This window comes from Siphateles boraxobius, unplaced genomic scaffold (genome assembly GCF_051911475.1).
Source record: "Siphateles boraxobius isolate OS27281-9 unplaced genomic scaffold, OSU_SipBor_1 66, whole genome shotgun sequence".
Classification (NCBI taxonomy): domain Eukaryota; kingdom Metazoa; phylum Chordata; class Actinopteri; order Cypriniformes; family Leuciscidae; genus Siphateles; species Siphateles boraxobius.
The window spans coordinates 31,750,151-31,776,171 of NW_027509193.1; the positions used below are offsets into that span (position 1 = coordinate 31,750,151).

General features: G+C 36.3%; 2 protein-coding genes across 8 annotated transcripts in view; one reads left to right on the plus strand and one right to left on the minus strand.

Annotated features, from left to right (window-relative positions):
• Positions 1–266: 266 nt before the first annotated feature.
• Positions 267–13,222, minus strand: ccp110 (centriolar coiled-coil protein 110). 5 transcript variants are annotated; one of them, XM_077213601.1, is made up of 15 exons: positions 12,879–13,008; positions 12,178–12,348; positions 11,816–11,944; positions 9,137–10,118; positions 8,091–8,212; positions 7,641–7,794; positions 3,370–3,420; positions 3,183–3,280; positions 2,973–3,089; positions 2,786–2,887; positions 2,577–2,693; positions 2,373–2,440; positions 1,527–1,589; positions 1,319–1,381; positions 267–861 (listed from the first exon to the last, which is right to left on the minus strand). In XM_077213601.1, exons 2-15 carry the CDS (start codon positions 12,322–12,324, stop codon positions 789–791), a joined length of 2,286 nt encoding a protein of 761 aa, XP_077069716.1. In that variant the 5' UTR covers positions 12,325–12,348; positions 12,879–13,008; the 3' UTR covers positions 267–788. The 5 variants fall into 5 exon arrangements, with proteins under 5 accessions (XP_077069716.1, XP_077069718.1, XP_077069719.1 ...); XM_077213603.1 differs by lacking the exon at positions 3,370–3,420 and having other exon boundaries at positions 12,879–13,222; XM_077213604.1 differs by lacking the exon at positions 1,319–1,381.
• A 758-nt stretch (positions 13,223–13,980) lies between these two features.
• Positions 13,981–26,021, plus strand: part of sun1b (Sad1 and UNC84 domain containing 1b) — a 44,103-nt gene continuing 32,062 nt past the window's right edge. For 2 of the 3 annotated variants that reach the window (XM_077213595.1, XM_077213597.1), the window contains exons 1-2: positions 17,055–17,302; positions 24,157–24,251. In XM_077213595.1, the coding sequence (XP_077069710.1) occupies positions 17,291–17,302; positions 24,157–24,251 (107 nt within the window). In that variant the 5' untranslated portion in view covers positions 17,055–17,290. Of the gene's footprint in view, positions 14,287–17,054; positions 17,303–24,156; positions 24,252–26,021 lie in introns of those variants that run through there. The other variant, XM_077213596.1, reaches the window with a different exon arrangement.

Here is a 26,021-nt window from a genome sequence, read left to right on the forward strand (position 1 = left end):
TATTGTATTTTTAAGTAGTAAAGTATTACGGTTAAACCACATTAGTACAAATTAATTTGTAGTGCTCGCTGGTCAAATGCAAGCATTTCTGGTGAAGAATATCTTCACCCTATTCTTATTCTACTACTTCACATTCTGCAAGTATTGTTGACACATTTTAATATATATTAATATCATTAAATCAGCATTAACATTTACCTTTATTATTGCTATCTTCTATACAGGAAAATCCCACCTTTACGTTTAAGGAATCTCAAAACACTGAATTTATAGAAGGGTCATTTATTAATTTATGTATCCTACTGTATATGAACCTCTAAATAATATCTGGACTAAAGGCCTGTTCACAGTCACACCAATTACAATAACTATAATGATAACTATATTAGCATCCACACATAGCACAATATCATTCTGTGTATTATAAGCGCACGCTGCAGTTTTGTCGTCTGAATTGGCTGTCAATGGTTTTATCGTTCATCAGCAGGGGAAAAAATACTTTCTGAAAGTGATTCCAACGGTATCTTTCTCTTTGCTGTTATAGTCGTGGCGTGATTTCTGTTATTATTTATATTTAGAATTTTTTTTTTAGAACTACATCATTATAGTTATCATCATTGGTGTGAACGGGCCTTAATTCTATATTCACATGTGCAGTTTTAGAATAGCGGGAGGAAATAAATATCAATGAATGACATTTAATAATCATGATTCAATGAGATGGCAAGCAGGAGAGTATCTTTAAATTTATCTCTATGATTAGCACAATATTATTTTTCATGTCCAGATCAACCCAGTGAATGCTGTTTCTTCAGCCTCTCCGAACGCTGAACTCTCTCCTCTGGAGTCTTCTTGTAACTCCTGAAACACATCAAATATTTTATTTGTATGTTTTCTATTACAATATTGCATCGAATATTGATGTATTCTAATTGAACATTCAAATTATTTCATTCAATGTGAACTCAATTAGTTTGAAATGTGGTTTTGCATATTTATACAATGCGTTCCCTGAAACATACTGGGTTTGTTTTAAGGTTACTTTAATACAGAGTGATTATTAGTAATATAATACAGTGATATTTTGATCACACTTCAGTTGACCAAATGTCTGCCAAATGCATTTACAAATAAATGCAGCCAATTTTAAATGTCAGGTGACTCTTCTGACAGAGGATCGGTGGCATTTCCAGTACTGTAAGCGTCCAGCTAAGACTGAATTGAATTTCAAATTCCATCAACAACAGCGTAAAAGAAAGTGGAAATGGCCGGAATGGGAGATTGCATGATCAAAGGAAGCAAAAGGTGGAGAGCTGACCCGCGGCGCAGGAGCTGCTGGCCTGAAACCGGAGCGTTCTGGCCTTGACTGGGCTGCAGGATCCTTCAACACAACACACAGGGACAGGGAGACCGTTGGAATGATGTAGCTAGTGCAAATATATGGTGCAGAGGGGATGGTAAATGTGTAAAGTGTCGGTTTTCTCTCTGTGGTTAATGTGTGTCTATTGGAGTGTTTCTGTCTTCACCTTTTTGCAGGGGGACTCTTGGTTTTCTGAGCTCGTCTAGTCTGACCTGGAGATTCACCAACTCTGATGACGAGAACATTTTAGAGCAGATCAGTAAGTGAATAAATAGCATTTCAGTTAATAAATAGTACATAAAATAAATAGCATTTTATATATTATTTTGCTATACTATGTTATATATACATTTGATTTTTTTTTTAAAGTTGAATGCCACATTCTGTTTACCATGCATTCATTATTTATTCTTCTTACTTTTTTTTATTTCATGTATAGATTAATTTTTAACCTATATCTTCAACTATGAAAATCCATATATATATATATATATATATATATATATATATATATATATATAGTAAATAAAATAAATAGTATTTTTATATTTAAAAAATATATATTGTATTGATATATATATATATATATATATATATATATATATATATATATATATATATAACATAGGCTACATATGATTATACTTAAAAAAATATTTATAAACCATTTAGTTAAAAATAAATAAAAACAAAACATCTAGTTACAGTGAAATTATTATTGTGATTTTGTTACTTATATTTTTGTTTAATGGGCCGAAGGCCATAAATGTGTCACAACATGAAGTTCTGGAGTTACAACCATAAAAAAAAAGACTTGCCATCTTTGATTTTGATTCAGTCCTTTATGTCATTAAAAAGGTAACATTACTGTTGCACAAGTTACCATCCAACAACCAATAATCTTGACAATTTTTTATGTTGTTTTGGCACCTAAATGGACCAACTGGATGTCAAATAAGTCTTTATCAGACAAAAAAGGTTCCAAACATAATATTGTTCTAATACAACTCACCTTTTCTTCCTATCAAGAGATTTCTGGGTTGCAGCCGACAAAATCACCTTGGGGCTTTTTGCTTTTTCCTGTATGCCAAATCAAATATTATTTGAAGCCAAATTTTCAAAACAGCAGATAATAGTTGCCAGGGATCAACCCTAACCAAAACGAAATGGAAATAAACCAATGAGGATGAAACCAAAATGTTAAGATTGTTGTTACCATCTCTCTGAGTTTTCTCTCAGCTCTCAGATCTCGGTCTTGCTGAAGCAGAGACAAACGCTCCTTTAGTGTCATAGTGAAGAAGATATCATGAATGTCAAACAAGGCTGCGCGTAACTGTAATAGAAGCATATAAAACAGATTTAGTGCCAGATCTGATGCAGTATACACGGTTCTTGACTTTATTACCAAACCATCAAATGTGGGACCTGAGCTCTGACGCGCTCTTGCAGAGCCAGATCTTGCTCAGACAGTTGGTCGTTTCTTTGAACAGCATTATTGCTAAATGAACGAATAAACTCCTGCGTGTCCTGGAGAAAGACACACGTAGAGAGAAGATCAATCCCATGAGGGCTTTTTAGCATGTATACGAACATTATTGAGCGTTCTTCTCACTTGCACGGTTTGACGCAGGTGTTTGACTTTGTCAGTTCTCAGCAGTCGCCTGGTCAGAAAGCCCTTCACGATAGAAGTGAGGCGACACACCGCCCTCTGCTGCTCCACTGTTATAACCTGTGTGTGTGCGACATACACCACTGAGGATTTACCTCATGATAACATTTATTAAAGTTTATCAATCAATGCACAAGCATTTAAAAAATCAACCTGACTCAGCCTGTTTCTGCTCTTCCCTGTGCTGTGATGATTTAGGCCTCTCATATAAATGGAAGCCTGTATTGAGGGTGATGATGCCACATCTAAACCTAAAAAGAATAGAATACCATGTTAATATATAGGATGTGCATACTATATTCTTTTGATTTTGTAGTAAATTAATTGTTAAATGGTTTACCCCAAAATGACATCATTTCATCATATTGTTCTAAATATGATTTTATTTCTTCTGTGAAACACACAAAGATGTTTAAATTCCCAAGCTCTAAAAATAACTGAAAGCTTTCTAAATTTCATTGAAAAGGTTAAAATTATTATGCTGAACAACGCCAGTGCTGCTATAATTAATAAAGTAAACCTAAATTGTGCTCTAAATAAGTTCAGTGATTCAGGTCAAATGATTGTGAAATAATGATTATGTTAAAACACAACCAACACCATCAGATCACCTTATCTATTTGTTCATCTGGCTGCTATAACTCACATACAGGAGCCAAACAAAATCTAAAGTTAATGTTTTAAGGGTCAAGAGCCCAACTAAAGCAAACACTGATCTCCATAACGGTGACTTAAAAATGATGGTTTTCTCCTTCAGTGATTCTGCTTGTTAACATCAGGTGTCGTTAATAATGCTCAATCATCACTAAATTAATCACTTAATTATCTCATTAACTTTAACACTGCTTCAGTGTTAATTTAACACTCTATAGAGTGTGGACTCATATAAACACTGAGCAGTGTTAATTTAACACTCTGTAGAGTGTGGACTCATATAAACACTGAGCAGTGTTAATTTAACACTGGGGATTTTGCTGTGTACTCCAGTCTTCAGTGTCACATGATCCTTCAGAAATAATTCTAATATGCGGATTTATTATTGGTAATGTTGAAAACAGTTGTGTACAATTTTTTTCAGGATTCTTTGAACAGTATTTTTTAATAGAATATTTTGTAACATTATAAATGTTTTTAGTGTAACTTTTGATCAATTTAATTAATCCTTGATGAATAAAAGTATTTATTTATTTCGCCCAAAAAAATAAATAAAAAATATCAATAAATAAAAATAACACACATAAATGCTGTTCTTTTGAACTTTCTATTCATCAAAGAATCCTGAAATAAATATGTAAATAACTGTTTTCAAAATTGATAATAATAAATGTTTCTTGAGCAGCAAATCATCATATTTGAATGATTTCTGAAGGATCATGTGACACTGAAGACTGGAGTAATGATGCTGAAAATTCAGCTTTGATCACAGGAATAAATTATATTTAAAAAAAATATTCAAATAGAAAACAGCTGTTTTAAATTGTAATAATATTTCACAACATTACTGTTTTTTGTTTGTTTGTATTTTTAATCAAATAAATGCAGCCTTGGTGAGCAGAAGAGACTTCTTTTAAAAACATTAAAAATCTTACAGATCCCAAACTTTTGACTGGTAGTATATATATATACACTCACCTAAAGGATTATTAGGAACACCATACTAATACTGTGTTTGACCCCCTTTCACCCTCAGAACTGCCTTAATTATACGTGGCATTGATTCAACAAGTTGCTTAAAGCATTCTTTAGAAATGTTGGCCCATATTGATAGGATAGCATCTTGCAGTTGATGGAGATTTGTGGGATGCACATCCAGGGCACGACGCTCCCGTTCCACCACATCCCAAAGATGCTCTATTGGGTTGCGATCTGGTGACTGTGGGGCCCATTTTAGTACAGTGAACTCATTGTCATGTTCAAGAAACCAATTTGAAATGATTCGAGCTTTGTGACATAGTGCATTATCCTGCTGGAAGTAGCCATCAGAGGATGGGTACATGGTGGTCATAAAGGGATGGACATGGTCAGAAACAATGCTCAGGTAGGCCGTGGCATTTTGGCACCAATTGGCACTAAGGGGCCTAAAGTGTGGCAAGAAAACATCCCCCACACCAGTACACCACCACCAGCCTGCACAGTGGTAACAAGGCATGATGGATCCATGTTCTCATTCTGTTTACGCCAAATTCTGACTCTACCATCTGAATGTCTCAACAAAAATTGAGACTCATCAGACCAGGCAACATTTTGCCAGTCTTCAACTGTCCAATTTTGGTGAAGTCTTGCAAATTGTAGCCTCTTTTTCCTATTTGTAGTGGAGATGAGTGGAACCCGGTGGGGTCTTCTGCTGTTGTAGCCCATCCGCCTCAAGGTTGTGCGTGTTGTGGCTTCAAAAATACTTTGCTGCATACCTCGGTTGTAACGAGTGGTTATTTCAGTCAAAGTTGCTCTTCTATCAGCTTGAATCAGTCGGCCCATTCTCCTCTGACCTCTAGCATCAACAAGGCATTTTCGCCCACAGGACTGCCGCATACTGGATGTTTTTCCATTTTCACACCATTCTTTGAAAACCCTAGAAATGGTTGTGCGTGAAAATCCCAGTAACTGAGCTGATTGTGAGATGCTCAGACCGGCCCGTCTGGCACCAACAACCATGCCATGCTGAAAATTGCTTAGATCACCTTTCTTTCCCATTCTGACATTCAGTTTGGAGTTCAGGAGATTGTCTTGTCCAGGACCACACCCCTAAATGCATTGAAGCAACTGCCATGTGATTGGTTGATTAGATAATTGCATTAATGAGAAATTAAACAGGTGTTCCTAATAATCCTTTAGGTGAGTGTACATATATACATTTTTATATATATATATATATATATACACACTGAACAAAATTATAAATGCAACACTTTTGTTTTTGCCCCCATTTTTCATGAGCTGAACTCAAAGATATAAGACTTTTTCTATGTACACAAAAGGCCTATTTCTCTCTAATATTGTTCACAAATCTGTCTAAATCTGTGTTGGTGAGAACTTCTCCTTTGCCGAGTTAATCCATCCACCTCACAGGTGTGGCATATCAGGATGCTGATTAGACAGCATGATTATTGCACAGGTGTGGCCACAATAAAAGGCCACTCTAAAATGTGCAGTTTTATCACACAGCACAGTGCCACAGATGTCGCAAGTTTTGAGGGAGCGTGCAATTGGCACGCTGTCTGCAGGAAAGTCCACCAGAGCTGTTGCCTGTGAATTGAATGTTAATTTCTCTACCACAAGCCGTCTCCAAAGGCGTTTCAGAGAATTTGGCAGTACATCCAACCGGCCTCACAACCGCAGACCACGTGTAACCACACCAGCCCAGGACCTCCACATCCAACATCTTCATCTCCAAGATCATCTGAGACCAGACAACCGGACAGCTGTGTGCATAAATCGGTTTGCATAACCAAAGAATTTCTGCACAAACTCAGAAACCATCTAAGAGAAGCTCATCTGGATGCTTGTCATCCTCATCGGAGTCTCGACCTGACTACAGTTCGTCACCGTAACTGTCTTGAGTGGGCAAATGCTCAGATTCGATGGCATCTGCCACTTTGGAGAAGTGTTCTTTTCACGGATGAATCCCGGTTTTCACTGTACAGGGCAGATGGCAGACAGCGTATGGCGTCGTGTGGGTGAGTGGTTTGCTGATGTCAACGTTGTGGATTGAGTGGCCCATGGTGGTAGTGGGGTTATGGTATGGGCAGGTGTATGTTATGGACAACAAACACAGGTGCATTTTATTGATGGCATTTTGAATGCACAGAGATAACGTGACGAGCTCCTGAGGCCCATTGTTGTGCCATTCATCCACAACCATCACCTCATGTTGCAGCATGATAACGCACGGCCCCGTGTTGGAGAATCTGTACACAATTCCTGGAAGCTGAAAACATCCCAGTTCTTGCATGGCCAGCATACTCACCGGACACGTCACCCATTGAGCATGTTTGGGATGCTCTGGAACAGCGTCTTACGACAGCGTGTTCCAGGTCCTGCCAATATCCAGCAACTTCGCACAGCCATTGAAGAGGAGCGGACCAACATTTCACAGGCCACAATCAACAACCTGATCAACTCTATGCGAAGAAGATGTGTTGCATTGCGTGAGGCAAATGGGGTCACACCAGATACTGACTGGTCCCCCCCCCCTTTTGTGGACAGCCTAAGGCACACCTGTGCAATAATCATGCTGTCTAATCAGCATCTTGATATGCCACACCTGTGAGGTGGATGGATTAACTTGGCAAAAGAGAAGTGCTCACCAACACAGATTTAGACAGATTTGTGAACAATATTTGAGAGAAATAGGCATTTTGTGTAGATAGAAAAAGTCTTAGATCTTTGAGTTCAGCTCATGAAAAATGAAGGCAAAGACAAAAGTTTTGTGTTTATAAATGTGTTCATTGTATATATAAGCTGAAATAAAAAATAAACATAAATATTGGTTTTTTAATTTATATACATCTATAAAGCCACTGAACATTTATTTAATCACAGAGTCATAACAAATTAAAGACATTGGGATAAAATAACTGATGTGTTTTCATCATACAGCCACGGCTGACATACCAATGACTGGCACAGGGTGTCTTGGTGATCTTTCTCCAGGGCTTAAAGGGCACATGATGGGGCTCAGTATAGGGTAACGTTCACAGCCGTCCTCGCCTGCTACAGGACTCAGACCACCCTGACCCCTCAGTCTCCTGACCCGCTCCTCCGACTCCTGAATGAGGAACAGAGACATGGAGTGATGAAGTGAGAATATATACAATACACACATGATGCAAAGACCAGAGACTCCAAGCTGCAGTCCAGGCAAATGTTGATTGTGAATAAATCATATTAATTCTAGTTCATGCATAGCAGAAGTGTAACTGTTAAAGTAGTTGTCATCCATGAGGAACTTATAAGGTCCCATTTGGGTTAGGATGCCTAGCTAAATATATAGTGAACGTGTGGCAATTCACAGAGGTTTGGAACAGAGCCCATGTATATATATCTGGATATGCCAATGCGGACCTGACTGTGATGCCGTTCTTCTCTCTCTTGTGCTGCCACCAGACACGATAATCTGAAAGCATAGTCATCCTCCAGAGACCTCTGCATGTCTTCTAGAGCGTGGACTTGCCATTGCATCTCATCTGAAACACAGGAATACACAACTGAGAGGATACTACATCAAAAAAAGCTGAAAATATCGTCTTTACTCTCAAACTAACATTCTTCAATGGTTCTCTCAGGGGTACCATTGATTAACTCTTTATATCATGCATATTTTGTGTCTTGAGTTGTTATAAGGTTCTTTGGAGATTAAAAAAGTTCTTCTTGATGTGACATTATCGGTTCTTCATATCAGTCTTTTGGATTGTGGGTTCAAACTGAAAACTCCTCGTCACAAAATGGAGAGAGAAAAAAAAGAGTTAAAAAATAATATTTATTTTGGAAGCAATATACAAAAAAATACAATATTAAAAATAATTTATATTGGGGTCTAAGAAATGTATTATTGTGGATTGTTTTGTATTATTATTATTTATTGTGGAAGCACTATACAGAATATGCATTGTTAATAATAGTAATTAATATTTGTATGTGATATGTACACACACACACACACACACACACACACACACACACACATATATATATATATAGTACAGTTATTTTACTGTTATATTATGTTGTATATATTAAATATTTCCATATATATTCTAATCATTCCAGTCATTTTTGGTTTCAGTATAATGACCCCATAAATGCATGTTAAAATAACAACATGTTATTTTTGTTATATGACTCTATTTTTCATAGTATAAATGTCTCTATAATAAATGATCAAGTATATAATGTAGTAGCATTTATATTTTAGGAAGGAGGTTTTTCGCAAGAGGATCATCATATTTGGGGATCCATGGCATTAAAAAGTGTGAAAACCCCTGTTTTAAAACACCAGCACATGATGATTTTTAAAAGGACCGAGAACTCTGAGTTCTTTGAGGAACTTAAAAATGTTCAGTGACATTAGGCTGTAAAACCCATCTGAGTCTTTGTTTTCAATATCTTACCTGCTCTCCTTTCTTTCAGCGCTGTGCTAATGACACTGTCTCCCTCAAATGATACTTTGGCATGAGAAGGAGAGTCTGGGGTGATTCCAGAGCCCATAAATGCAGCTGTGGGACTGTCCCGTGTGAAAGTCTTGCTCACTGGTGAAGGAGGAGACAGTCGAGTGTGCGTTCTCGCAGTGACCCCGGCCATAAACCGAGGCATTCTCTCCTGGCTCCGGTCTACGAGCGGACTCTGATGGCCGGAAGACAGGTGACTGTCCAACGTGTGGCATCTCCTTCGGAACAGAGGGCTTGTGAGCTCAGGATCCACCGGTGATGTTTCTAATCTTCCGACTGTGTCGTTCAACCTGGAGTGCTCATCATATCGACCCGTACTCACATGTTCCACTCCGAGTAGCTTCCACTCCTGCGTCGCAATTGTTTTTACTTCATGTGGTCTTGCATTGGCTGTATTGTTTGGTTGTTTGGGATTGTCAGGGAAAGAGAAGAAGATGTTGCCAGCAGAAATGGGACGAGGACGCCCGCGATGGGGTCTTAAACTGCCGTTTAGACCAGATTCTGGACTTATAAGGTAATTAGGAGAGGTCTGATTTGGTGAGGGAACATAACAGGGTAAACCAGAGACAGTCCCGTCCAGAGAAGTGCCGTTTTCTTTATCAAATGGGATTTTGGTGCCGATGACCTTTGATCCCTGTTTACCTTGTTCTTTTTCAATAAATTCACGTGATTTCTTCAGTAGGTTCTGTAGACAAACTCCTTCTGTTTCAGTTTCCTTCTCTTTTTCCTCCATGGCTTTTCCTCTCATAAGTCCAGGGAGCTCAGCTGGTGGGGTCACTGATGGTTTATTAGATGACATGTAAGGCTCTGTGGTCCCAGTAGGTGTAATATGTGCAGTATCAGTAAAACCATTCCTGCAGTCTAATTTTGGAGAAGGAGACAAGCACTGTTCTGAAGGCTTTGGTACGTCCAATATTTTTGGTGCCTATAATGCAAGAAGATATGAAAGCAGGGGCGTCACTAGACCCATTTTAGGATTGCTTTAGCCCCCCTTAATTTCCACCCAGCCCCCCTAAAAATTAGCGATTAACTCTGTAATATATGTACATTAATTTGTGATCACATCAGTCCCCTTTAAAACTCATACGAAACCGGCGGCAGCCTTTGGCTCATCCCTGTATTTTAGATTAGATTAGATTAGTTTAGATTCAACTTTATTGTCATTACACAAGTACAGGTACAAGGCAACGAAATGCAGTTTGGGTCTAACCAGAAGTGCAATAGCAGCAAGTGCAGGATATACAACGGTTCCGTAAGTGCAGTACATGGATATGTACTGAATAAATATAGAGTTGAATACTATTATAAACAGAATTTTCCAGATAGATTAGTCCTATGAATATGATATACATATGATATAATAGTCTGCGTTATTCAGCATGTTTTTCAATCTGTAGTAGCGCAGCATCAGAGTCAAAAGCAGAGGACAATGTGTGTGTGTGCATTTATTGATAGATTGTAATGATATCTGCATCTCTGTAGTTATTTGACATACATGCAGTTTACATAATATGATGCGGGAGCAATTAAAGACGGTTTCCCATTCACTGTAAAATATGGGCTTATTTATTTATGAAATTCCTTTCATCTTAATGGCATGAGACTTTGACTTATCCTACTCTTGCTATACTTCATATTTCAGTGCAATAAAATTGCGAAAAGAACTATAAAAGGGAGTAAAAAATGGCAAATGGACTAATGAGTGGTCCTCCGCAGCCATCTACTGGATATAGTTGTAATATCATGTCATTTTCATGTTAAAAGTGTTTGTTTTCCACCAGAGGACAGAAATCCTCCACTAAAGCATGTCACATTTTCCATGTTATCTCTATCAATGAAAATGATAAAGGAAGATCTTCTTTAAAGTTAATTTTACTGCACCAATGTAGAGATTAAATAATAGTGTTTAAATCTTAACATGTGTTGAAATTTTTTTTTATATTTTACCCACATGTTGCCAATCTAGACAATTACAAAAATATAAAGTTTGTCTATATTCTTAATGAATATTAATGAATATAGCAGGTTATTTAAAATTATTAGAAATGAATTTAATATTCAGGGATTGAGTTGATTGTGTAGAACCTACTGTATTGTTCATGCCAAATATACTAACAATATATTAAATAATTTTCTTTTTTTTAAATCATAAATCATTGGTGGCTGAGCCCCTCTAATATTAGAATCGCCCCTGTATGAAAGTAAATTCAACCAATTATTGTGAATAACCAGTATATATTTTTTTTTCATAGTTGAAGGCATAGGTTAAAAAACAAAATCTATACATAAAACAAAACAAATAAATAAACAATGAATGCATGGTAAAAAAAAAAAGAATGCCTCCAACTTTAACAAAACACACAGTTGAAATCTATTGATATATCTTTTAACAATAACAATGTAGATTTAAAGAAATTATATATAGGCTATATATGAATTTTCATAGATGAATATCTGGGTAGAAAAACAACAACAATAAAATCTATACGTAAAAGGGGAAAAAATCGTTTTCTAATTTATTAGTTTTGAAAAATCAGTTTCGAAATCTTTTAGTGATTATAAAAATAAATAAATCCGGGACATAAAAGTACCTGTTAGTCAAAGAAACACTTATTTTCTTACCTTATTGGTCCAAAGAATGGCCTGAATCTGATTGAGGAAGTTGTTGTTATAATGAATCTGTCTGTCTGCCTCCATTTGTGACGCTCTTTTCCTGTATTCAACCATCTCCCTTCTTTGTTTCTCACTTAGCTGGAAACACAATAGGCACAAACTTTCAAATAATATGAATCATAATTAGACAATTGAAAGGAAGACAATACTCTTTTTTTTGAATGTGTAAACCAAACTTAGGCTGAATGTTATAATTATTACTGTTATTAATGTTCTTTATTATATTGTGCTAACTCTTTCTTTTGCTTTTGAAAGTTTATCATATCTAATGTATTGCAGTCACACTCTGTAATATAAATATAAATCCTCACAACAGGAGACAGAAGTGGCCTGCCATGAAGGCGGATGAGAGAGTGCGCCACCCCTCGCGCAGGTGCGGTACTGCAGCTCGTTTCATGCATCATTTCCGACTGCAGTTCAGACAGAATGCGTGCGCAGAATTCCTCATAGCTGTCCATGTTTTCTTGCAGCGGTCTGCACAACTGGAAAAGTCCACATATTGAAACGTAAACGTTAGTGCACGTGTTATATCAATGACAGAAAATAAAATCACGTTGCCGTTCCTATTCGGTCAGATTTTGCTGTCACAGTCACGTTAGCCAGTAGGCTAATGCAGGCTAGGGGCAGTTCTAGAGTCAGTGGATATTCGGGGCTTTAGCCCAAACTAAAATTGGGTATTTTTATTTAAATTAAGGAAATGATTATAAAAGCGATTTAAGGGAATAAAGAAAAAGAAAGGCTTATTAGTGAAATAATTACAGCTGTCAAATATTAAATCTTTATCTACTTACATTTTACCAAGCGTTCGTTCACTGTTAACATCCTTCAGTGAACGGTAAGCCCCGCATTCGTTCATAATTTTGACATTAATGAGCTAGACAGGCTTTTAGATTCGGATTTTAAACATATTCTCAATGCTATCGATCGCTCCGCATCCCACTGATCTTTCCTCAGATGTATTTGCTAACAGATAACCACGCACAGATGTTAAAATCTCAGCATCAGCACCTACCTTTATATCGCAATGCAGGATGGAGCTTCTGTTTAAATAAATGACAAAAAAAAATAAAAATAAACAAAGTGTATCAGCAAAAGGCTTTCCTCTATACCACAGATGTGACTGTAACACTGTATGACGTCGCTGTGCTGATGTTTATATTGGACGTACAGATGCAAATCGCGTAATCGTTTCCTGTTTTGTCCGTAATAACGTTGAGAATGATAACGAAGCTAGTTATTTACTCTATGTTCACATGACGAAGGTCATAGTGTGTCCGCAGGAGATGGATTTAATATCCTAGACCTCTCCTATCCTTCACCAGGGTCTCTTGTGTCAGTCATATGGTCTTCATCAGCACCGCCCCGTTCACTCGCCGTCATCCTATCCATTCACTCCGACGTAAAATCAAAGGAAGATTCCTTCAGATACATTTTTAAGAAACTGATGTGATTCATATCTGTTGCCCTTTAAATTCACTTTACTCAATTTGACCCATAGAAATTAAATAATTCCTCAAATAGGCTATGCTTTACTTATAATTTATAATTACAATGAATGAATGAATAATAGGCTAAATAAATAAAGTTCTTTTAAAATAAGGAGGTGTATAGCAAAATGTTATTTCTGTAATTCCTGCAGTTATTTCTGAGGAAACTGAACAAATTAAAATAAGAATGATCTATTTTTGTTTTGTTTTTCCTTTGCTTGGAGAGAAAATCGCACATTATTTATTAATTAGGCCTACATGTAGCCTAGACAATTTATTAATAATTGATATATTGTATATATTACTATATTGCACATATTATATACTAATTATTATTACGTACAATTATTTTAAAATCCTAAACATGGAACGGTGTGACGTTCTCACTTAATTACAGTTTTAAACCGCTTACGATAGGCCTATTATTCAATCCACTGTAGTAAAATCTAACAATTGCTAGAAAAGTTTTAAAAAAACAAGCATGTCAGGTTATTGTTAATAAGCCATTCATAACAGTAGAACTGTTCAAGTAAAAATTATATATAGGCTGTATAATAAAAAATAATGATTAGTTCTCCCGTCGTATCGTAAGGACTGTCATGCGCGTCAGTTGGTGTGGGCGTGGCTTCCTTCGCTGCGCGCGCCAGTGACTCGCCGCTCAAACTCACTGGTCTGTGTGGATGGACATCGCGGAGGCGTCGTTAAACTTCAATGTTTACTCGTGTTTTACTTAGAGACAGACAGTGAACTGGAACTGGAAGCGGAAGCAGTTCTTACAGAAATCGTTTGGGTCGTCGATTTCCAAGCTCATTATAAGTTAACCGTTTGTATTTGAAGAACCACCAACAAACCAGTGGACTTTGACAACTGCCACCGCCTGGGCGAGTTTGCAGAAGTTAACGTATCTCGGGAAGAAAGCAAACCAAACAAACAGTAAGTGATTTGTGATTACACTGACTCGTTTTTATAATGGATTGTGGGTATCTGACACTTTTAAATGATAGTGAACAAACAGAGACGTCATTAAAGTATTTAAAAAATATATTTAAACATACTGTAACGTTACCAATTTTAAAAGGGCAATTCACTGTAGGTAGATATAAAATTAGTGTATAACAGCATTATATCGCAGTTTACTTTAAAATCTCATTTGTTCCCTAGAAGAAGTGAGCTTGAATTATAAGCTAACTCCACCCTGAACGCACATTCAGTCTTCAAATATGTATAACCTTGCTCTGTTTTAACGTCACTGCATCAGCAGTCTAATAAATGACCAGTAGGTGGTGCTGTTGCATCGCGTATGTGGCTTTGAAAGTTTATTGAGGAGTAGTTGCTAAATAAAGTCATGACTCATAAATCTTATCTAGCTAGTTGTAGTTTATTTAATAGTGGGCATATAGGACCTTTGAATTGTATCAAAGTTTCACTTGTAGACTGAGAGCCGACTGCAAAATATGCAAGCATTGTTTGGGACAAGTTAAAAAAAAATTCTAAAAGAAATTAATAGGTTACAGTTGTTGTGTATCTTCTCAATATGCAAAATGACTGCAGAGGATTTGTGTTTCTTTGCACTAAGAAACAATTTGACCACATATGTTGAGTAAGGTCTTTTGCATCTGCTGTAACTGTTTTTGCACTGTATGTTTAGCATCTGAATTTGTCTTTGGGGATCAATAAACAGTATGACCTGGCCTATTGTGTTTTAGTAATTTTCTGAATGGTGGTTTGTTATTGCGTTTTGCAAATAAATGCATTGATTCTAATCTATAGGACCCATTGACTGATTGTTAAATGGCTTTTAGAGACATTGTGTGTTAAAACTAGATAGAAATCTATTCTATTCCCATTTTGAGTCAGTTTTGGGATTGCTTTGCTTAATATTGCAAAACTTGAGGTTTTCTGTTTCGGAAATGAAGCTAATTGTGTAATAGCTGCTTTTAAACTTTGGCACAGAGTGGATTGGTAAAGAAAATTGGATGAATTAAAGGATTAGTTCACTCAAAAAATAAAATTATCCCATATTTTATTCACCCTCAAGCCATAGGTATATGACTTTCTTCTTTCAGATGAACACAATTGGCGTTATATTAAAAAATATCCGGACTCTTCCAAGGCCATCTTTATTATGGGAGTAAATGATACCTTGTTTTTTGAAGCCCCAAAAAGCGTATCAATCCATCATAAAAGTAATCCATAAGGGGGTTAATAAAGCCCTTCGAAAGCGTGTTTTTGTAAGAATAATATCCATATTTATAACTACAATCACTGGCTTCCAGTTACGGTGGAAGAGTGACCTCTGACCCGAAATATGAAGAATTGACGAACGCAGAAACAAGGTACCATTCACTCCCATCATAAACCTTGGAAGAGCCGGGATATTTTTTTTATATAACTCCGATTTTGTTTGGCTAAACGAAGAAAGTCATATACACCTAGGATGCCTTGAGAGGGTGGGTAAATTATGGGATTTTTTTTTTTTAATTTTTGGGTGAACTAATCCTTTAATCTCATCATTCGGTCTATCATTATGTGAGTCACTGGCAAACAAAGAGATTTAAAAAAAAGGGAGTTTTATTTTAAAATACCCCTTTTTATTTTAAAGGGGTGGTATAATGCCTTTTCTAAAGATGTAAACTAAAGCTCTGATGTCCCCAGAGTATGTATGTGAAGTTTTAGCTCAAAATACCCCACAGATATTTTTATATAACATGTTAAAGTTGTCACTTTTTGAGGGGGAGCAAAAACGCACCGTTTATGTGTCTGTCCCTTTAAATGCAAATGAGCTGCTGCTCCCGGCACAGAGGGCGGAGCTACAACAGCTTGCACTCACACAGACAAGCACTGAATAATTCAAAAACATTTAGCCTTTTATGTTCAAACAAACAATGATGGAGAGACTCAAGAAGTGACAACATGTAAACAACATTTCTGAATGGTTAGTTGATGAACTATGGATTATGTCGTATGTGTTACGTTATGTATCTTCTAGTCATTGATTAGCATATTCTGCCTTGATAGTCTATAAATCAGGTTCTGGGGGCGGGGTTTATGTACATTTTAGCGTTAGTGATGTCACTAACCCCGGAGGAATGTCTAGTCCCTACCAGTTGTTTGTTGTCCTTAAAAAGCAATTTCTTTAAAAGATAATATCTCCCTTTGCGTGTCGTAACTTCACAGATGTTATGCAGATGTCAACATTACACACTAACTAAAGTTAGACAAGTGAAATCATAATCAACCACCCCTTTAAAACTTTTTAAATGTATTGTTCTTTTATGAGACTTAATCTAAGACTTGATAATGTGTTATTCTATAAATTGCATTTTTAATATTTTGTATGCATATTTTGACAGTGATTTGTCCGGAGTACATCAAGTGTTTGTGATAAGATTCGGATTCAGATTGTTCTTTAAAATTAAATTTGCCTTGTAAGCGTAAAGATTTGCCAACAAGCTCCGTTTCCATTTATTTACAGTCTATTTTGATCTCCAAATGCTTGTATTTACGTCGCTGTGGGCTGAAGTGCATGTGTTGACAGCTTTACAGACGGGCCCATCTGAATCCTTACATTCAATGCTGAGTGACGTAGGCCGGAGGCGTGACTCTCGTGTTTCCACCAATAGATTTAAAGTATGTCGTTGATTGACAGTTGAGCCTGGAAAATAGGAGGAACGTTTGTGCGACTTTATCCGTCTGGCTTTACTGTTATGGAAGCCATTTTGGGATTTTCCTAGTAGTTATTGTGAGTCAAGCACGTAACTTTTGCCTATTCCCACAAAGATCGCGGAATTTGGATCGGGTGTTTGGATACATAGTTATTTCTATTTTATTTATTTATATTCCCGTCGAGATGCGCCACACAATTTGCGCATCCCTGAACTGGATTGTCATTTCTGAACGGGACTATCTTGGAAACAACAGGAGATTTTAGAAACTGATGGTCAAACTGGCAAGTGCTGGAATATTTTGATGTCGTTTATGATTTCATTCAAACCTTATGGACGGATACGTTGATATTTTGCACGTAATATACAGTCCTTGGTGGACAGTCAGTGAAGCTCCTTTCTTTCCAAACTCTTGACAGAAAACATGGCCCTGGATTAACTGTCATACACGCAACCAGGGCTTTATTTCTATATAATTTATTTTGTTAGATTATACATTTTCAAATGTAAACACTGCTGAAGTGCGCAGAAAACCCTTTATGCATTTAGATAAAAGAATTGCTCTGCTACAGTGTTGCAATTCAAAGCTGCGTGTCAAAACCTAGTGAGTTTCCTACCAAGATAGCATCGCACACTCATTGTAAACAATGAAGTCGATTCGCTTTTTAAGACGTCGAATCGAAAGTTACATGATATACACATGCGAGTTATTTATCCGCAGGTTCATAACGCATCTCGTTGTAACGCGTTGTTCAAAACTGTTGTCTACAGCGCACTACTTTTTGATACGCAACCAAATGTTGCGATCCCTAATGTTGCAGAGACGTCAAATCTGGAGAGTTGTGCGCTATCATGTTTATAAATGTAAATGCTCCTCTCCCACAAGAGATAAAGATGCAAAGGCTCATGAAGGTGTGACTAGGTCAAGAAGATAGAGACATAAATCCTGACTTATCTCTCTGTCTTTTTTTTTTGGCTGCCTTATGCACAAAGAAAGGAGCTTGTGGTTTTCACCATTGACCTGTTTTATTGCACTATTAGTGGCGTGTCATGCTTGGAACATAAAGCTTGTGAAATGTGTGTTTAGTGAAGAAAAATAGGTGGAAAATTTTGTATGTTCAGCCTGTCTCTTGGGTATTGGAGAGGGGTTTTCTAGATCTCCTCTGGTTTTGAGAATGACAAGACATGCAGTTAGAAGAAAAGGTAAACAAAATGCTGGGGTAATTGATCCTAGAGTGTTCTGTTTGTTCAGATGCTTAATTCAGCACTTTGAAAAGGACCAGGACATTTTGGATCCATTTGATTTCGTGTCAACCTGGTGATGAGTTTAGTAAGTTGAAAGTTAAACTCTGTGTTTGTTTTCAAAGCTCTTTAGGGTTGCACGATTTCGGGAAAATGTCATATTGCGATTATTGAGGTCAATATTGCAATTGTGATATAATAAACAAGTGGTTTCATGAGTCAACTTGCTTGGTCCTAAAGCATAATGCACAGATTAGTGATAATTCTGAAATGTGTATTTCTCAACTCAAACTAGCAACAACAACAACAACTAAATGATTAATAACACCTATAATGATCAATAAGCCATTGATGTCTGGATAAAAATGATCCCCCCCAATTTTAAACATTAATTATAGCCATCCAACATTACAGTGATTCCGTCATTTCAATTGAAAGCTATACATTTTTTAAAAACATTTATTAGGCTTCAATAAATGTAACAACTTCAAACAATCCTCACACATAAACCCATAATAAATGTCATACCTGTGCCCTTCCTGTCTAACAGGTTGGACATATACAGAAATTGAATAAAGTTATCAAACTGTCTGCGCTGCATAAATTATATATAGACTAGGCCTAATCCTTATTAACCTACAAAAGTTCTTTAGTCAAGAGCAGTGAGTAATTTTCTCTGTTCCCTTTGTTCTTTGATTAACTTTACTGACAGAAAGCTTTATTGGCTGCTGGCCCTTTAAGAGCAGCCGCTGCTGACAGAGACGCGGATCTCTTTACGTCCATCATAAGACTGCTCTTATTTTATGAAGATACTCGACAAAATGACTTTTTGGCATTATTGTGTGTTATTGTTCGTTCAAGCGCAAAAGAGAACTGTATTCTAGGTCTGTGCATACGCATGATACTGGCGCGCATCTTTCAGTGAGTCACAGTCAGGACATTCACAGGCTGCGCGCTCTCTTTTGACTTGTCGCGCATGAATGGTTTAAAGGCATTTGCACGAATAAGAGCGGGATTATGTAACACTAGCCAAAGGATGACAAAAAATAACAGATGCTGCGTTAATTGCGTTAACAGCCCTGATTTGTTTATTTCATATAAAATCGCATTTTGCACCATATAATCGCATAGGCTTGACATTGCGATTTTGATATGATTAATCGTGCAGCACTACTACTAGTGTATTAGATAACTAAACAAAAAGTATTCTATTACGTATAGTGCATAACAAATGAAACCATGCAAAACTAAGGGATTTTTAAATTGTGATCATAGCTATACTTTTACTGTATATTCACTATAGAAATTTTAGTAACACTTTACAGTCATTTTGATTCGTTAGTGTTTGTTAATGCATTATTATGAACTGAGGCTGTGAAACGATTAATCACATCTAAAATAAAAAGGTTTGTTTACATAATATACTGTGTGGTGTGTGTGCCGTGTATGATTATTTTGTATATATAAACATACATGCATGTATATATTTAAGAAAATGTGTTATTTATATATAAATATTTATATTTAAAATAAATGTATTTGCAGTATATACAGGTCCTTCTCAAAAAAATAGCATATTGTGATAAAGTTCATTATTTTCCATAATGTAATGATAAAAATTAAACTTTCATAAATTTTAGATTCATTGCACACCATCTGAAATATTTCAGGTCTTTTATTGTTTTAATACTGAGGATTTTGGCATACAGCTCATGAAAACCCAAAATTCATATCTCAAAAAATTAGCATATTTCATCCGACTCATAAAAGAAGTGTTTTTAATACGAAAAAAAAATGTCAACCTTCAAATAATTATGTTCAGTAGGGCTGTAACGATACGCGATATAAAATCGAAATCGCGATACTCAGGTCCACGATCCTGTATCGCGATGTGAGAAGGCAGAATCGCGATCACACCCCTTCCAACTCCCAGAGTTATCCTTCCTGTCCAGAACCAGGGCTCGAATTTCGGCGCGGGTATTGCGCATAATTCTAATCATTCCCGCAGGTCTCCCATTTATAATGTGGGAAATTCCCGCAATCGTAATCCACACAGATAATAAAATAAAATCATTCTTTTAACAACTATCTTCCAGACGCAATTTCACAAACAGCGTGAGTGTTCAGCGGTGCCGCGCGTCTTCTATCTCTTCTCATAATGTTTTGTGCAAGGCAGGCATCAAGCGCTGCGGCGATAATACACACTCGCGTTTTGGAGTCGGGACCATAGACTGTAAGGTCGGGACATGACGGAATATTCACTTGCACAATCGGGCCAGCAGTGCATCGTGACTGAAGTCTTTTTAAGTCTTACCAGTTTAAACATTCAAGCGATTTTAAACTAATCAGTGCTCGCGCGCTCTCTGAGATTATTTTCTATGCGCACATTCATAGAAAATCCGCCTCAAAAACAGCTGGCTAGTAACTATTTTTCGCGGATTATATTGCTTTAACACGCAAAATTGTCAATATCGGTCTTTGTGAGTAGGCTATACTCTAAATAGGCTATAGTCGGTTTTGTCTTTAATAAACATAAAACGCATGCCAGTATAATGAACACAGGATCCGTGCACTAGCTCTTAAAGTGACGGCAGCCATATGTGTCTGTCATTAATTTTGTTGTCAAAACAACAAAAGATGGCTTTAAGTTAAAGGAATCAGGATTAATAGCCTATGTATTTAATTTATTCAGGACTAAAATACTACCCAGTGTTATTTTCCATTTGATTACTTTATTCAGTATCTGTATATAAATACTAGTGTCTATTCAAAAACTTTTCTCTTTAATTGTCTTTATTTGTATCTTTATTCTATTGTATTTATTTGTGCTACTTTTTTCAATTTAATTAAACAATTTAAATCAAGCTTCCTTGTGATGTGTAAATTCTTAACAACAATAGGCTATTACCCCATTGTAAAAATGCAATGAGCGCAAACATTTAGGCAAGATAAATGTAATAATTTTGTTTGGAAAAAATGCCCCCCCTTTCTCCCCTCAAACAAAAAAAATCCCCCCCATGAGAATCATCTAAAGGGGGGATCCCCCTCCTCCCCCCCTCCCCTCCCCTCAGGCCCATGAGAACTACCACATCTTTAAATTACTATTAGTATTATTTGAAGTTAACATTATAAAATAGCCTACGTAGACCTACACCACAAAACTAGTTGAGGATAAATTATTTAAAATTTGGCAATTTCAGCATTATGGACGTGAAATTTGCAGCCAAAACTTGAAATATAAATTCTCAGAAAGTGCATTAAATTAATCCTCAATTGACCGGCAACACGTCCAACATGCAGATGCATATTACGGCACCATCCCGAAATCAATTTAGTTGGAGTACAGAACACAGCCCAAAAGCAGCAGCCTACACTGCCGTATAGTATAATAATTTGCATAGTTATTATTGTTCTTTGGTGTTTAGATTATACAGGTTTTTCCTAATGTTATTTAATAAAAATACCGGTATTTTTTTCTTCTCTCAAAATCTCTTTTTTTCACCACAAGCCCCGCCCCCTCAAGCCCCGCCCCCGTGATAGAATCGCGATACGAATCGAATCGTGGGTCAAAAATCGTGATACGAATCGAATCGTGGGTTTGGTGTATCGTTACAGCCCTAATGTTCAGTTATGCACTCAATACTTGGTCGGGAATCCTTTTGCAGAAATGACTGCTTCAATGCGGCGTGGCATGGAGGCAATCAGCCTGTGGCACTGCTGAGGTGTTATGGAGGCCCAGGATGCTTCGATAGCGGCCTTAAGCTCATCCAGAGTGTTGGGTCTTGCGTCTCTCAACTTTCTCTTCACAATATCCCACAGATTCTCTATGGGGTTCAGGTCAGGAGAGTTGGCAGGCCAATTGAGCACAGTAATACCATGGTCAGTAAACCATTTACCAGTGGTTTTGGCACTGTGAGCAGGTGCCAGGTCGTGCTGAAAAATGAAATCTTCATCTCCATAAAGCTTTTCAGCAGATGGAAGCATGAAGTGCTCCAAAATCTCCTGATAGCTAGCTGCATTGACCCTGCCCTTGATAAAACACAGTGGACCAACACCAGCAGCTGACATGGCACCCCAGACCATCACTGACTGTGGGTACTTGACACTGGACTTCAGGCATTTTGGCATTTCCTTCTCCCCAGTCTTCCTCCAGACTCTGGCACCTTGATTTCCGAATGACATGCAAAATTTGCTTTCATCCGAAAAAAGTACTTTGGACCACTGACTTCCCACTGAGGTGCCTTGATACAGCACTCTGGGAACAAAATATTTGTTCAGAAATTTCTTTCTGTGTCTTACCCTCTTGCTTGAGGGTGTCAATGATGGCCTTCTGGACAGCAGTCAGGTCGGCAGTCTTACCCATGATTGCGGTTTTGAGTAATGAAACAGGCTGGGAGTTTTTAAAAGCCTCAGGAATCTTTTGCAGGTGTTTATAATTAATTAGTTGATTCAGATGATTAGGTTAATAGCTCGTTTAGAGACCCTTTTCATGATATGCTAATTTTTTGAGATAGGAATTTTGGGTTTTCATGACCTGTATGCCAAAATCCTCAGTATTAAAACAATAAAAGACCTGAAATATTTCAGTTGGTGTGCAATGAATCTGAAATATTTCAGTTGGTGTGCAATGAATCTAAAATATATGAAAGTTAAATTTTTATCATTACATTATGGAAAATAATGAACTTTATCACAATATGCTGTGATGGCGCAGTGGATAAGACACATGCCTTTGGTGTGAGAGACCCGGGTTCGAATCCACTGTGAGACACCAATGTGTCCCTGAGCAAGACACTTAACCCCTAGTTGCTCCAGAGGCGTGTGACCTCTGACATATATAGCAATTGTAAGTCGCTTTGGATAAAAGCGTGAGCTAAAATGAATAAATGTAAGGTCCTGTATGTATATATATATATATATATATATATATATATATATATATATATATATATATATATATATATATATACACACACTGTTACACAGAATAATTATACACAGTACACACCACACATTAATAATACATACATTTAATTAATACATAACAATATATTAAAACATATTTTATAATCACTTTTGTTCATTGGCAATACATGTTTGTACGTAATACATTAGCTAATGTTCATTTATTTAATTACGATGTATTATTAAAATAATTTAGTTATTTATACATTTAACTTGATGTTATTTATTAAATGTAAAATTTATTAATATAATAATTAATATCAACCTATATTAATAATCGCAGTGTAAATATTGTTCATATTTATTTCATGATACCTAATTTATTCAATTTATTTATTGAAAAGTATTACCAAAATGTCTATAGTGAACAAATATGTTCAGCTCTAAAATAATATTGAATTCATTTTTGTATTAGTACAAAGCAATCTCTGTGAATATCTTAAGTCTACATTTAGTAATTACGACAGGCTGGAAAAGTTGTAGAGAGCCATTATCTGTGTAAATATATTGAAGTCTACATGCACTCTCACTGTCCTGTTGGCTTGAGTCACCCTGGACAGGGTTGTTGATTTTAAGCGTGTAGGTGTGCCCTACTCACTTCCTGCTTGATTTGACCATATCAGATGAATTGTTTGCACATTTAATAAGCACAATTTACTATGAAAGAGGTGTTTATATAGAAACTCTACTAGCTTCTATGTTCAATCACCTGTACCAGACTAAACAAAAGTTGTTACCATGTTACTCATCGGGATTCCTCCCAGAGGCAGGCTGAACCGTAGAGTGTGTGTGTGTGTGTGTGTGCGTGCATTGTGTGCATGCTTTCATGGGTGTGACTCTGTTTATGCATGGAGGTCACACCCATCATCACACTTTAGCTGTTGCCGTAGTTTTCGAGGTCTGCTCTTCACATCTGGTTTGATCTTCACAGCGTGCTCAGCGAATTACCATGGATTTTTCCCCTCTGCACACGTATACTCCTCCTCACTGTACTCCGGATAACACGGGCTATACCTATTCACTCAGGTGAGATCTCTGTGAAAATGAAAAAAACAAACATTTCTGGGTGGAACTACAGGCAGTGCAATTCCCAAAAAAATTTTTATTTTTTTTTGTCTGTAGCACATCTCAGGTTACATTCCAGTTAATCGTTAAAGGGTTTTGTGTAATTATGTTTGAGCTTTCCTCCTCCTCAGCTAATGATTTTCCTTGAATTTCCATGTCCTGTTGAACCTGTTTCTTTGCTCAGTTCATGTAAATTTGTGGTTGTAGACAAAAAATGTGATGATAACTTCACTAGTTCTACCATTCTGTTTGTGTGGACCATTTCATACGTTAGCTTCTTGTTTGTCTTAGCCATTTTTTAGTAGTTTCATTCAGGTGTGTAGTTTTTTTCCATGGCTGTCAAGAGCCATGTGAGAGGGTTGGATGACAGCAGGTGTGGTTTTTTACCTCAGGCAAGTTATGAAGTTGCATAGAATGAATGGCCAGGTAATGTGAACGTGTGTAGTAATACCCTTGGTTGTAAACTGTATTTTAGATCAGCAAAAACAGTGTAAATTTGAGCGTGCTGACGTTTGTATGCAGATAACGAATTGTACCCCCACTGGCTGCACTAACTGATACCACTTTTCCAGCTAAATCGTGCCGGTCCTGGTTTGTGTAACACGATTTAAGATTATTAAACCGAATGTCGTTATAGTTGAGTTCAAGTAGTTTTTACACAGCACATAAGTATAAATTATATTTAAAGAAGTATTAAAATGGACATTTGTGTAATGTGTAATTGCCATTTTATAAAAACAAAGCTAAGGCATTTTTTAAATTTGATTTTATTTATTTATTTGATGTCAGATCAGGCCTAAATGTTTCTAATAATTATAAAATTGTTGTTGTTTTTTGTTGTTACAGTGTTGTTATTGTTAACTATTAAAAACAATTTTTGGTAATGAAATATGAAATATGGCTGAAATAAAACAAATATTAGTTGAAAAACTTAGCTTTAGAAAATTAGAGTTTAAGATGCAGTACTAAAGTCGCTAAAACTGTATATACGGAATATACCCTGCAAATATTGTTCAATTATGTGAACATAGTTAATAATTAGTATAGTTAGTAAATTTAGTAATAAATTGAAAATCAAAGAAACATTACAGGTGCCAGAACAAGTGCAGGTCTATTGCATTTTAACACTGCAACACTTATAGATGTATTATATGACATATTACAGTTTTTTGTTCCATCCGGTTATCACAATGTAAAACTAGTGCTGGTCGATATAACCTACCGATTCATCTGATATTTCGGTTTCAATTGTGTGTATATGTTTTTTGTTTTTTTTTAATTCTGCCATAACGGTGCATAGCTGAAACAATTGCTGCATCTGTTCAATGGCCATTGCAACAGCCAAAATAAACATTCTGCCTAACTTGGAAGAAATTATGGAAGAAATGCATTACTATATTAAAGTAGAATGATGTATTTTTTAAAGTAATAAAAATAATAATCATTTTTAAAACCTTATTTTTGAGGAATATCACACACAATTCCATACATGTTTTATTTTAAACCGTAAACTTTCCTCAAAAAAAATAATGAATTTTTATTTGATAGTTTAAAAGCTTAACTAAATTGTAAGTGTTGTTAATGGATTTGATTACCTCCATCTTTTTTTATTATTAAATTTGTATTTCACATTACAATGTTTTTATTTTCTATTTACTCCTGACAGTAAAATACAAGTTATAAACTAGTAGTATAAAGGTCCAGTCATGAAAAGAAAAAGAAGAAATACTG

What these genes read in the sequence shown, in the direction of transcription:
- ccp110 (XM_077213601.1), bottom strand. Translation starts at nt 12,324, where the DNA reads ATGGACAGCTATGAGGAATTCTGCGCACGCATTCTGTCTGAACTGCAG. An exon ending in TGAAATGATGTCATTTTGGG is followed by an intron (nt 3,281 to 3,369) that starts GTAAACCATTTA and finishes TATTCTTTTTAG; the next exon opens with GTTTAGATGTGGCATCATCA. An exon ending in AAGAGCGCGTCAGAGCTCAG is followed by an intron (nt 2,694 to 2,785) that starts GTCCCACATTTG and finishes CTTCTATTACAG; the next exon opens with TTACGCGCAGCCTTGTTTGA.